The 14,129-nt window shown below is 34.6% G+C and overlaps 1 protein-coding gene across 2 annotated transcripts in view; it reads right to left on the bottom strand.

Moving 5' to 3' along the window:
• The window catches only part of VWA8 (von Willebrand factor A domain containing 8), a 364,311-nt gene that overhangs the window by 181,690 nt on the left and 168,492 nt on the right, over window positions 1-14,129 (bottom strand). For both annotated transcript variants that reach the window (XM_054701470.1, XM_037526940.2), the window contains one exon: window positions 13,183-13,254. In XM_054701470.1, the coding sequence (XP_054557445.1) occupies window positions 13,183-13,254 (72 nt within the window). The remainder of the gene's footprint in view (window positions 1-13,182; window positions 13,255-14,129) is intronic.

Raw genomic sequence — 14,129 nt, forward strand, 5'->3', positions numbered from 1 at the left:
ATGGTGGCACTATTTGAGAAATACGAGAAAAGTGTTTTTGTTGGTGAGGGAGGAAAGTCTAGTTTTTCAAAAGGCAGCTTAATTTTGGAATATGTTACTTTGAAGTGTCTGTTTCCAGCATCTGCTGCTTTCTTTTCAATTCACTGTCACTACAAAGGCAGTCCATCACCTACTCAGACTCCTAGGGAGGGTCCTGTCTGATCTCCCACCTCTGGACCCACAATAGTCCAGTCAACAATTTGTTATTTTTCCAAAACAGATCTTGTCAGGCATTTCAAATTTTACTTTTTCCAATTTCATTTTAAAAGCTCTGGTAGTGTTTTCTAGGAAATGCTAATAGCCTAACCAAGAAGAAATTTCTGTAAATATCCTGAGCAAAGTAGAAGAGTTATAGTGACCTGCTCTATCTAATCACAGTCATTGTCTAGAACAGAAAATCCTCAGGATCACTTTAATTGAATAAATACAAAATTAGTATCTTCTTTTTCCATTATAAAAGGTACATACTCATTTTTCTCACTGGGAAATTTACAAAACAAAACATTATTCAATGTGCAACTGCTAAAACAAATCTGCTACCTTTCATTTTGTTCCTGTGCATATTTATCTTTACTTACTAGTCATTATTCTATGTGTAATTTGTATATTTTTATTGAAAACCAGCACAAAATAGTTCTCATATCATTATTAAAACTTTTTGAAGATCATATTTGAGTGAAAATTTTAAAGAGTAGAAAGATCTTGAGAATTGAGATCCTAAAAAATACATATCATCTCAGGAGCCTGGTGTTTTCATCACCACAGTTCTGTCCATTGTGTTCTTTGTGACAATGTATGGGGAAGAAGGACCCTCATAGAGTTGGGAGTCAGCGGGCCCTTTAACTACAGGGTTAGGCGAAATAGGGAATACGTTGTCACACAGACAGGAATCAAATTGAGGACAAGAACAGGCTTCCAGTTTCTGTGAAAAGATCAGAAACCATGACTTTAGCATATCTTGAAAGAGGTACAAAGTGGTGCCCCTAAAATATGTACAGTATTGTAAATCAATGTTACTGCAATAAAAAATGATTTCATCATAAGTGAAAATACATAAATAAAATCCTTATCTTAAGAAAACTTTGAAGGATTCTGCGACTCCTTTGACTTTCTCAGGTTTATTTTATTAGCCTGTTTCCTCAGAGACATTAGCAGTAAAATCTTTATAAGAAGAAGGGCTTCAAGGCCTTCTTGAAGAAAAGAAGAAAATATAGAATTTGGGAAAAATCTATCCATACTCTGTCAAAGTGGAGAAGGAGCAAGGAGCAGGGTAAGAGAAAACGGATGAGAGGAATGAGAGCAGGCAAAGAGAAAATGAGTCTTGAAAAGAGATTTGGGCTAAGAGCAATTGTCCTGGGACTTAATGTTAAAGGGTCAGTGACAGGCCTTGAAGGACCTTCCAACAGGAGATAAGCCTACAAGCTTGCTGTGTCAGCCCTCTGCAAGATTCATTAAAACATGTTCCTAATCAGCCCACTGTCATCAGAACCTCTGCATTCCACATTTTTGCACATATATTTTTTCTGACTAGAAAAGCACATTCTCCCTATCATTCTGTCATCTTCCACTCCCCCCTTAGTGTTCTGATGAAAACTCACTTCTCTGAAGATTTGTCTTTGATTACCTTCTCCCCTTCAGCTTTGAGACTAGAATAGTTTGTTACTTTGGGGTCCTAAACCACAGTCTCTCATAGCACTCACCACTCTGTACTCTAGTAAACTGTCAGGCCCCTCAATTCTGAGGACTGGGCTCCTCATTCATGTCCCTATCACCAGTGACTCACATATAACCTGTAGGTAGTAACTATTAAAATTTGAGGGAAGAAGGGAAAGGGAAGTCAAGTGACTTCTTCTTACTAAAGGAGAGAGAAACCTCTTCAGGGAAACTAATGCTCACTTTGTGCAAATAAAGAAGGAAACAAATATTTATGGAGCCCTCTTCTGTGTGCACACAACCCTTTTGGTGCCAATCACTTGAGTCTTCATGACAGCCCTGTGAGTGGGAGGTAATGTACCTCTTTTGGAGAGAAGCAAACTTAAGTGCTTAGCAGTGAAGAACTCTGCACAAATGGCATCTAAGTAAACAGATGGGGCTCTTTTCTGTTTCACCATATTGCAAAACAGAATGTCAAGAGGTGGCCTCTCTGAACTAATCTGCATGAGACTTTATATTCTGGTGTCGTGGAGTCAAAGATCAATCACTCCAAGGTTATAATATAGTTTAAAACACGTGTCCAGGAACTCCCTGAGTGGTATCTAAATTTCAGGAGGGGGACAATCAGGAAGACAAGCTAGATCTTTTTTTTTGCATTAATTTTATAATGGGTTCCAAATTACTGCCACTGCCAGTGTTCAGTTTCCTTTCCTGCTCTCTGGAATGTCTCAACTTTGGGCCTTCTTCTACTTTCCCTTAACTCTCTAATAACTTTAGCAGAGTTAATCAGTTTATACAATATTTAGAAATTTTTTTTGTACAGCGTCCTAATTTCCTTTTTAGAAAAGCTATTAAATGAAAGTCTTTAGCAAATACCAACAGCAGTCAAAGATAACAAAATAAATATTTCAGTAAAATCTGGAGAAATAAATTGATACTGCTTATTTTTTAATCTTAAAATTCCCAGCAAGTGTTAAACCTTCTAATTAGGACACTAGGACTACGATCCCTGCTTAATTTCCCTTAGGTGGAGGTTCTACCACCATCTGAGTCAAGGTTTGCTCATTTAAAAAGAAGGCCTGGATAAGTGGATCTCTACATATTACCTGATTCTAATATTCTTTAATCCTGTAATAAAATAAAAGAAGCTGCTCTTATATGATCACTGGAAATTTCTTATATTCCAAAAGAATTTGGAAGATTGAAAGAAAACAATCCTAACCTTTGCATAAATGGATTCTCTGTGACAAACCAACAAGTAGAACACCAGAGTCATGTGCATGGTCTAAGGCAGACTTACTAATATAGCTTCCTGTTAAAGTCATAAGCTCCTTCAAACAGGAATAATAAAATCCACATCCTGCAATTTCCCTTTGAAATAGTGAGCAGCTATAAATGTCAAAGACATACTTTGGGATAGTTTGGTTATTTAAGCATGACCAAAGCAGCCACTATGAACAGTGTGTGTGGAGGGAGGGGAAGGCAAGGTGGTGGGGGTAAAGGTGGAGAAAGGAATCAATGTGTCTGTAAGGATAAGACATAGATTCAAAATAAATATAAGAAAAATACTAAGAAACACTGGATACAAACTAAATAGCAGAGAGAATGTGGCAGAATGGCAAAAAAAATTGTCAGATTGTAAATCAGGCAATTTCACTCAACAGGTTTAAAAGGGGACACACAATAACATAACATAGAAGATGAGTGTCATTATACTTAATGAAACCAAGTATTTCATAGCCTTGAGACTCCCAAGCAACGGGAGCTACTACAAGCACAGCACACTTAGTTATCAAATTCCCTGCTGCCACTACCAGCTGGGGACACAGGCAAGAAAATTTCTGAACAAATTGTTCAGTCCCTCTACAGATATTAGACAATTATGCAGGCATAGCAACATGGTATATTTCTGATGTAGCAAAGTAGAAATCTGGCAGGGCTCAGTTCAATTATTAATTAGCAAAATTCACACATTCTTTAATTTTGGCAATAAAATATTCACAGTATCTCAATATCAAATAATTCAACAAACATTTACTAACCCTTTCCCAGGAGAAAAACTAAATCTCTGATCACAATAAACTTGTAATTAATAGATGGAATGAGAAACAAAGAATCATATAGAATTGTGTAGTAACAATTAAGAATCCTGCTTAATTGGCACTAATACATGTTTACTGATTTTCATAGTGTTAAGAAGATTTTAAAATCAAACATGAAAAATTAAAAAATGAAAGCAGTTATTTCTAGGCTGGAAAAAAATTGGGTATGGTTTAATTTCATTGTGTAAATTAATCAAGAACTTAAACTAATTTAATGACGTTTACTCTAGAAAATATTTCCTCCTCAGAAGTTCAACAGTGGTATAATTTTGAATAAAATGCTTGTATTCATGAAAGTGGATCAATACCTTTTGCGATATAAAGATAACAGGAAAGTAAACTTTTCCTCTTTAAAAAATATATCTTCCTCTTGGGAGGCACAACTACTAAATTCAATGAGAAAGCTTTATTTGGATGCTGACTTAAACAAACCAACTACAAAATGACACTTTGGAGATAATTAAGGAAAACTGAAAATAGGGTACCAGAGTTTATGAAGGGATTATTATTAACTTGGTAGGTGTAATAATGGAACTTTGGTTATATTAAATACTGAGATATTTATAAGAGAAGGCATTACATAAAAGGATGATGTATTAAAAGATGACATTTAAAAAGCAGTGGGGGACTAGAAAAAAAAAGATGGGCAAAATGACAATCATTGAAGGTGAGCTCATTTTATACTCTACTTTTTATAAAATATATTAAGAACTTTCCATAACAGAAAAATATTAACTGCTTTGTATTCTGTATGTAAAGCATAGTACCTGAGCTACTGTAAGTACCCCTCCCAAGATGGTTATTATATATTATTATCATTAATACTTGTATGGGAATATGATAAAAAAAAAAAAAAAACATGAGCTTTCAAGGTCTGAGGCCTAACTCTGCCAATAAGTAAGCACATATTTCAACCTTTTTTAAAACTTGCTTTTAAGAAACCTATAGATGATATAAAAAACATACAACTTTAAAAGAAAACTAAATTAAATACTGGTAAAAAATTATATAAGTTCAGGGGTAAGCAAAATTATTTCTATTTGGGGAAAACTAACAAGGCTTTATAGAAGGAAAACATCCGAGTTCTTGAAAATTGGCAGGATTTTGATATGCAAAAATGAAGGAATACAGTACTATATAAGGAAAACAATGCAAAAGTGCTGGGGCCTGGTATACTCAGGGAAGGCAAGAAACCCTACTTTGGAAGAATTATAAAAGAAGTTTGGAGTCAAGTCATAGGTCATTTCAAGTGTCTCCCTATAAAAAGGACTTTTATCTGATAGGCATGCAAGCCACATTTCAATTTTTAAAAGTCAGTATTTTAAAAATCAAGAGATGTTTGCTAAGATTTATCTTAGTGCTGGTAGATCAGGACTTGCAAAGAGTACCTAGAGAATGAGATGTGTACAAACATGAAGAACATGAAAGTTAGGATGAGAGAGGGCATCCTATATGAAACATAGCCAGAGCTTTGTATTTGATACAGAGATAGAATTACACCTCAAACCTTCACATCATATTTGAGATTTTTGTAAGGGAAAAAAATATGGACAGCATGATACAAGGAGAGCTTAAAATATAAAAATTTCACAAGACTGCTATTATTTAGTAAAATGGTAAAAAGGTTAGCTTAAAATGAAAAAAAAAAGTTGACTAATTTTGGCAAGTGATTTTACTTGACTACATTCATTCATTTGGAAGTGATTATGAACTATTAATTTTACCTCATTAACTATAAGTTAAATTTTGATTTGTTTTGTAATTTTGTCTACCATTAGAAATCAGGAACTATCATTCTATGTAGATAATTAAATGTTCATTTGTTTTTTGGAAAGTTTTATTTTTTGCAGATATAACTGACATAATTTGAATTATATTAGTTTTAGTGTACAACATAGTGATTTGATATTTGTATATATGTATAGTGACAGGTATTAACAACACTTTTGTGAACACAGTCTTGTTAATACCTGTCACTATACATACATACTACTTAGTTATACTTTATAATTTTTTTTCACGTAACAAGGACTTTTGAGATCTATGATATTAGCAACTTTCAAATATAAGTGGTATTACTAACTATAGTCACAGTGCTTTACATTACATCTCCATGATTTATTTAATTTGTAAGTGTAGGGGCCTCCCTGGTGGCAAAAGAGGTTAAGTCTCATCACTAAGAAGCTATCACCAGCCACTGCAGCATGAGTTCGATCCCCAGGCAGTTTGCTAACCCACATGGCACAGCAGACCTCTCGGGACTTGCCCGCTGCTCCCCTCAGCAGTGTATTTCAGTCAATCTGCCTGTTCCTCTCCCCACTTTGTCTCTGGTGAATCCTCTCACTCCCAGCACTGCTGGCCTACACCCCAGCTCTTGTATGCATACATAAAAATAAATCTTTTAAAAAATAAAATAAAAATTTGTAAATATGTTTGTACCTTAAATTTTTATTTTTTAAAAAAGCACACTGCATATTTTAAAAATAGTTCTCACGCAAGGAATTTTCTCAACATTTTAGAACCCCACATTACTAAAATATTTCTCCTTCAAATATCTGATAAAATACAGCTGCCTCTCAAAACTCAGGCATTCTACCAAACAGAAATTTGTTCTTAGGGAGTTTTTAAACAAAAGGCAATTATGCACCTCGAGCTCCCATTTTTCTTTTCCCATTTTTTAGCCCAACATTTTCATATTAACTGTTTTATAGATTAAATAGAACATAGCTCTACAAATCAAAAGATAGGATGACATGGGAAGGAAGAAATTTATTCTTGAGCTGGAGCTGGGATAGTAAAAGCATTATGAGCTTGAAAATAAACATTTCTTTTCCCTTCTCTCAATAAAGCTTAAAGTTACACAGTGATTTAAAAAGCATCAGGAAACAAGTCTTAAGTGCACAAAAGATACATGCAATATTATAATTACAGTAGGTAGGGAATAAAGCATGTAAACAGCATACTAAAGTGGCTGTAGAACAGGCAGCATTATATACTAAGGGATCATTAAACATGTAATTTCAGGGAATTCTGTTCCTTTGGCTGACAGATAGCAATGCTACTTCACTTACTGGAAAGTCAATGTGCTATACTATGCCATAAAATCCCACATAGAAAATAGAAAGGATAAAAAAATCAATTTTATTTCACCAAAAGAAAATGTGGGCTACTTTATTTTGCTATGATAAGTGCTGCTTATGGAACCATTTTTAGCTTCCCAAAGGTCATGAAATCTTATCTGGTGTCACAGATTCTTTTTTTTTTGTGGGACCCTCACTGGCGGCTGGGGAACGAACCGGCGCTACAGAGGCTGCGGGCAGCCTCGCAGCCCAGCGCTCAACCGCTGTGCCACCAGGGGAGGCCCTGGTGTCACAGATTCTTAGAAAAAATGGTATTCTAGCGAAAGAAAAGGTAGAGTAGGCTTAATAAAGACAGTAAACCTTGAGTTCCTCAAAATCAACATTTATTCTTTTTAATTTTCTCATTGTAAAAGCCTCCACTACCATTAGAGCAATCTTTCAAAGCATCTCTAAATTTACAACTTCTACTCTTGAAAAGTTTCCTTCATGGACTTCAGCCAGTCTCTAGTTGGCAAACAGAAGGCTGGGTAGACTGAATCTATCTATAGACAGTTTGTATTAAGAGCATTCATTACACTTTATTGTATAATTACACCAACCCACTGCTGGTTTCTCTGTCAATATTTAATCCCCAAAGCTTCACTCCTAATTGACAATTTTTTTGGAATAGTTATAGTGCCTCAGAAAAAGGAAAGAATGGAGCCAGATCAACTGCTACAAAGCTTTATTTCATTTCAAAATAAACCATGTGATGAAAATAGATATTTTTCCAAATGGCTATTACTTTCCATTTGAATAAAGACATCAGTGATACTGCTCCATATAAGGTGAGAATGAAAAGGTACATAAAATATTACTACTGAAATACCACTATTAAGTAAAGCAAGGAATTTTTAAAACCATGAAGGACCTGAGTTATGGTGACTATAAAAGTACACATTCTGGATAAAGAGATCGAATTCTAGGAAAGCACAGGAATGAAAACCTATAACTCCATATTAATCCTTAGCAAAACACCTATCAAGGGGGAACTTGCTCTGTATTCACCAACTAATACTATAGACTTGTCACATACCTTTTTACATATCAAGTGGAAGCAGTGAAGAGTTTAAGCATAATGAACCTGGCAGGTACCATGTTAAATGAAATAAGACAGACAGAAAGACAAATACTGCAATGTATCACTTATATGTGGAATTTTTTTAAAATGTGAAACTCTTACAGAGTCCAAAAGATGTTACCAGAGGCTATAGGATGGGGGCGGTGGATAGGGAGAGAAAGCTTGGCAAGAAGGTAAAAATTTTCACTTCTAAGTTGAATAAGGTCTGTGAATCTAACGTAAAATGTGAGAACTGTAAAATGCGAAACTTCACATGTGAAATTTGCTAAGAGAATAGAACATAAATGCTTTCACAATGAAAAGGTAAACATATAAGCGATGGATATGTTAATGAACTAGATGGGAAGATCACAGGTCTATCAAATCATTACATTATACACTTTAAATATATAAAAATTCTATCAATTATACCCCAATAAAGTTGGGAAAAAAGGAATCTAATCATAAACCCTTGATCGGATCTTAACACCGATGTTAGCTTTTGAAAATAAGTTTGCAATGAACTGAAATTTGATAAGGTACTCTGGAGTTATATTAAGATTTTAACCAGTAACTTTGGTCTAGCCTTTACTCCCTAACCTTTTAAAAGTAAGCATATATGAAGATGCATCAATATCAGCTAGGACGTCACAGCTTGACCTGTAGGGACCTTTCTTTTGGAAGTTGCTCCTCATTTAATTAGCTAAATACTAATTAGCATGTAATTATTAGAGATTTCTTACATAATTACTATATCATTATTCTGACCCAGTGATGATGCTATCAGTCTCTGATCCTATAAGAATATAACCGTCAAATGGACCACTATCTACTTTCTTAAGCAAGCATGCCCTAGATTCTAATTTATTTATTTCCTTCACTAAACAGTTGCAAATTTACAGTGAAATCCTGTCAATTTCTCTCAGAATTTCCTGGAAATATTGCAACTGAGCTTAAATTTTAAATTCAGATTACTTACAAGCATTTCGATTATTCATTAGGAATTTATTTTAGGTCACTTTTATAATCCAATAATCCAATCAGCAAATATTTGTTGACTACTAAAATGTAAGCATCAGGGAAGGTATATAAATAACTAAGATGCAAACAGTGTGCTCTTTCTCTAGTAGAGAGCTGGAAGGTAGATCCATCTAAAAGAAGTCAAAAGAAAGCAATAGATGACGTGCTATAATACTTCAAAGACTGAAGCCAAATCTTCAGGTTGAAGTGTTCAGGAAGAATTATTAAAGAACTATATTATAGAATATTACAGCCAGAGGGAGCTCAGAAACTATTCCAATCTTACCATTTTATAGATGAGAAAAAAAAAAAAGGAAAAAGGAAAGAAGAAAAAAGTTTTTTAAGGGGGAGTAACAATCTACCCAATATCATATGGAGTTGAAAAATCTTAGGTCTTGAATTCTTAGTGTTCTTTTGCTTCATCATTGCCACTCTGAGGCTGAAAGGATTTCAATAGGCAAAGATGGAGAAAAGCAGGAGCATGTTGGATCAAAGGCATAAAAATAACACTGATAAGAAGGTATGTTTGGAAAACAGAATGTTTCATTTATCTGAGGCAAGAGTATAAGGGAAAGAATGAGCCACTGGGTTCAAAGTAGACAATGGAAGATATCAAATGACAGTCTGAGAAAGTTACATTTTTTCATTAAAAAATTTAATAGACATAAGTAGAATTTACTTTAAAAATCTGAAAATGTCTTCAACATTGGGATTATTATACAACACCGATTAAGGGTCAGCTAAACGCAGCAAAATTTATATTGAATACAATCTCCCGTGCTAATTTTTTTCTTTCTCCAAAGTGGAGAATGGCAGAATAGGGGTAAAAGAAGGCAAGGCATTGATTTCCTGATGACAGGTGGAGTTTGTGACTGTGCTGAGAGAAAGATGTTTGCCATACCCAATGCCTCTTGCCTTGTTCCTGGCTACGGTCTTCAGCTTGCAACTTTAGGCAAGCCTGAACATCAGTGCTAACTTCTACCCTCAGTAGATGCTGGGGTCTACCTGTAGCTGCCTGTAGAGAGGTGGGTGCTCTTAACTCCACCCCATGTCCAGCCTGGAGCCTAGTATCTTGCTCTCTTCCTCGGGACTGAGGTAGCATTTGACACCCACATTTGCATATATTCTAGAATGATATCAAAACACTTTGATAGCCTCCTCCATTTCTCATAAAGCGGCACACATGTTCTATCTCAACCCTTACCCTGCATAGCTGTCACCAACCCCCATTTCTCTGGTTATTGGCTCCTCTACCCTCAACCTTTCTACCTATATGAATCTTGGAAAATCCTGACTCTATTATAAAAAACCTTGTCTTTAACAAGAAATCCAATTGCTTTCCACCTGCTAAACCCCTAGAGCATCAATATTTTCTGGGATATTTCAAAGCTTTTGTACATCAAAAGCTTGACCTCTAGGGACAAATATCTATGTGATATTGGGTATATTGTTATTGTACCTTAAAAACATTTCTTCTTACCCCTTTTTTCCCTTATCTATAAAATGATAGGAATGGAATGAGTATTTTCCAATATCCCCTTGGCTCCTTAGCAAAATTATTCCTCAAACCTAAGCTGTGTATATTCTTGGTATACTCTTTTTACTACCCTGATCTGGTACTGCTGAGAAATCAGAAGATTCTACCTTCAGCTAATGGCAGGAACCATTAGAAATAACACAGAGAATGCACCACAGTTTAACTACTTATAAAAAGTCTGTGAGGCATTCTGGGCTATGTAGTCACTGATTTTTCAAAGAGAGGTAAGAAATAGACTTCCTGAGTTTCAGTATCAAGGACCAAATGCTGGACTGTTAAGTGATCTTTGTCCTCCCCTGACATATGAACTCATCAGGAAAATGCTATTTAGGTAAATAAGTAGAGTTTTTCAAATAGTGAAAAAAAAATCATGAATAATTTATCACTCTCCTTTTAATTCTAGTTTAGGAAAGATGAAACAAGAGAATATTAAAGTACTTTTAAAGTAAGACAGTGATACATAGACATTAGATATTATTTTTTACTTAGTACTACTTTGAGCCAGGCACTGAGTGAAGGGCTTGCCATGAATTATTTCATATGATCTTCACATCAGCCCAACTGAGTACATACTATTTTTATTCTCAACTTAGATATCAGGAAACTGAGTCTGTGTAGGACAAGCAATTTGCCCAAAGTCACATAGCCGTCTGTGAAAGAGTTGCTATTTTAGCCAGATAACATCCAAGACTGTGTTGTTAACCAGTAAACCACTCAATTGACCCATTTAAAAAAGACAGTTTAAAGTTATAAATTGAGGGACACAATATATTAAAAAATATTTTGCTTTTACATGGATGGCACTGGAAGGGATCATGCTCAGTGAAATAAGCCAAAAAGAAAAAGAAAAATACCGGATGGTCTCACTCATAGCAGGAATCTAGAAAACTTAAATAAGGGACCAGGAAAATGAATAACTATAAGAAAGTGAAAATCAAAATCAACAAAAAACTATGAACCAGAGACACTTTTTGGGGGGTGGGGGGCGGGAGGGGAGGGATTGGGGTCAGAATGGGGGGGTTGCAATTGTATGGGGAATATAAAAATAAAATTTATTATTTAAAAAAAAAAAACACAATCACCGTAATTAGAACCAGATTAAATTTCTAACAAACCATATTTATTATCTTTCATCCAAAAGACAAAGAAAGAAGGTCTTCTATTTTTGGAATTACAATTAGTTAACAAGTGTTTAAAATTCTTATGAACAACCTAAAAGCCCAGTGACTTGGACAAAGTAGTATTGATTTGTATTTCACTGGAGATTAATGTTGAGAATCTTTTCATGTGCTTGTTGGCCATTTGTATATCTTCCTGAAAGAACTACCTCTTCAAATAGTTTGTCCATTTTTCAATTTGGTTGTTTGTATTATTGCTGCTCATTTGTAGATTTTAAAATCCTTACAGGCTTGCAATATTTTCTCTCATTCTGTAGATTGTGTCTTTACCCTTTTGGTAATGTACTTTGATGCATAACAATTTAAAAATCTATCAATTTATCTTTTCCTTTTGTTGCCTTAGCTTCTGGTGTTAAATCTACTGCCACATCTAAGTTTTATAATTTTAGCCCATAATACAGGTAGTTGATCAATTTTGAGCTAATTTTTATATATGTTATAAAATAATGCTCTAACTTCATTCTTTTGCATGTGGACATACTTGTTCTTGTTCCTAACTTTAGGGGAAAGGATTTCATTCTTTCATCATTTGAATATGAGAGAGCCATAGGCTTTTAATAAATGACCTTATCACAAAAAAAAAAAAAAAATTTTGCTTTTATAAGGAAAAACAAAAAACTTCTTCCGGAACCTAATGTCCTTAATTTAAGAACATTACAAAGCAACAACAACAAAGATGCTATTCACTGTCTGGTAATTCACAAGGAAAATGATCAGAATCCTCTAAATATAAAATACCTTTCTGTTCCCTCCATAAAAATGTACTGGGTATCTAGACTGTATCAAGTACTGTATTAAGAACCCAGGATACAGAAATAAGCAAGGGAATGGCAGCCCTGCCCTTGAGAAGCATACAGACAAGTTGGGAAGACAGTCATTCTACTACGTAACTATAGCAACATGTGACTAGTGTGGTGACAAGGAGAGAAAAGCAGGGAAAATCTAACTCAGCTAGAGGAAAGGGAAGACCTCTTGTGAGTTAGGGGATGGGTATGTGAAGAGGACTGCAGAGAGGAGCATTCACCAAGGACCAGAGCAGGGATAAGAAAATGAAGGAAGTTCAGAGCGGGTCAAGCAACTAATACAGAGTGTGAGAAAGGAGGAAGCTAAGGCTTAGAACTATAAATGTAGGCAGAGGCTAGAGCCTGCCTACTGAAAACTATACCCCAGGGTAATGGAAAGACAACTTAAGCAAAAAAACACTTATTAGATTTTTTCTTACATATATCAATGTGGTGGCAGAGTGGAGAGTAAGTCAGAGCAGGCATAAGATTGTGGTTGAGCTGTATTAGCAAACTATTGCTGTAATCCAGATGATAAGAAGTTTGGAAAATAAAAGACCTCATTTAATCCAGTCTTTAACTGGACAAATAATCATTTGTTAAAACTTACCTCAACAAGGAAAAGAAACTTACTGCTTTTAAACTGTTATTATCATTTATTCACTAATACTGAGCTGCCAGCCATAACTCACCTGGTTACCAACCAATAACAGGTGCTCTCCAAGAAGAAAGTCTTTGAGCATATCTTCCATGACTATCATGTGCTACAGGAAAAAGAATAGAGGTTAATTTTGTCTTCATAGTAAGGGGAAGCTAGAAATTAAAGTTAGAAGATATTAAAATATCACCATGGAGAGTAAAGAATCTATTTTAATACATGATACTCAATTTGATTTTAAAAGAACAAAGTTAATACTGTGGTTTTAAGTTATATAACCAACTATGTCACTGATACTGTAAACCTAAAACAGATGACCGCAGCAAGACTAAGCCACTGACCAACATTTTCAAGAGTTTAAAAAATACAAATAGCTTTTCAACTGTGAAACTATATAGTTGGCTTATAATTTAATGTAATATTTAACACTTGCTAAAAATAAATAAAGGCTTTGTAAAATGATTGGAGATTTCCTGGAACATTTTATACTGATTAATTTTTAACCATTAGTTTCAAAGAATGTAAAGTTTTAGATTTAAAATAGTATTTACTTTCTATATTTTAAAATTTGAATGACATAATAAAAGAACAAAATCAAAGTTGCTCACAATACCTGTGGAGCTCTTTTGTGTCTTGAAAAATAGGACAAGCATAAAGAGGTCACAAAAACTTATGGTGTGGTTACGGGTAGGGTTGGAGAAGGCTGAGGAAGAGCTAGCTCCCAGAATAACTAATAACCCTCTTCTTCCTTCCTGGCTTTCTGTATCAAAATGGCCTCATACCTAGTGATTACTGAAGTTCCCTATTTGTGAAAAAGGACACATTAACTCTTTGCATCTAACATATGCTACAGATATTGCCACTAGTTTTTCTTTCTTTAACTTAATGTGCAAATTTTTATGATCATCTAGAATATTTCCCTTGCAAACTTAGCAAAATTTTCTTTCATTGTTTCTTTCTTAGAAAAACTTTTTCCCTCCT

Source organism: Talpa occidentalis, unplaced genomic scaffold (assembly GCF_014898055.3).
Source record: "Talpa occidentalis isolate TD23 unplaced genomic scaffold, MPIMG_talOcc4v2.1 talOcc4.5, whole genome shotgun sequence".
In the NCBI taxonomy this organism is placed as follows: domain Eukaryota; kingdom Metazoa; phylum Chordata; class Mammalia; order Eulipotyphla; family Talpidae; genus Talpa; species Talpa occidentalis.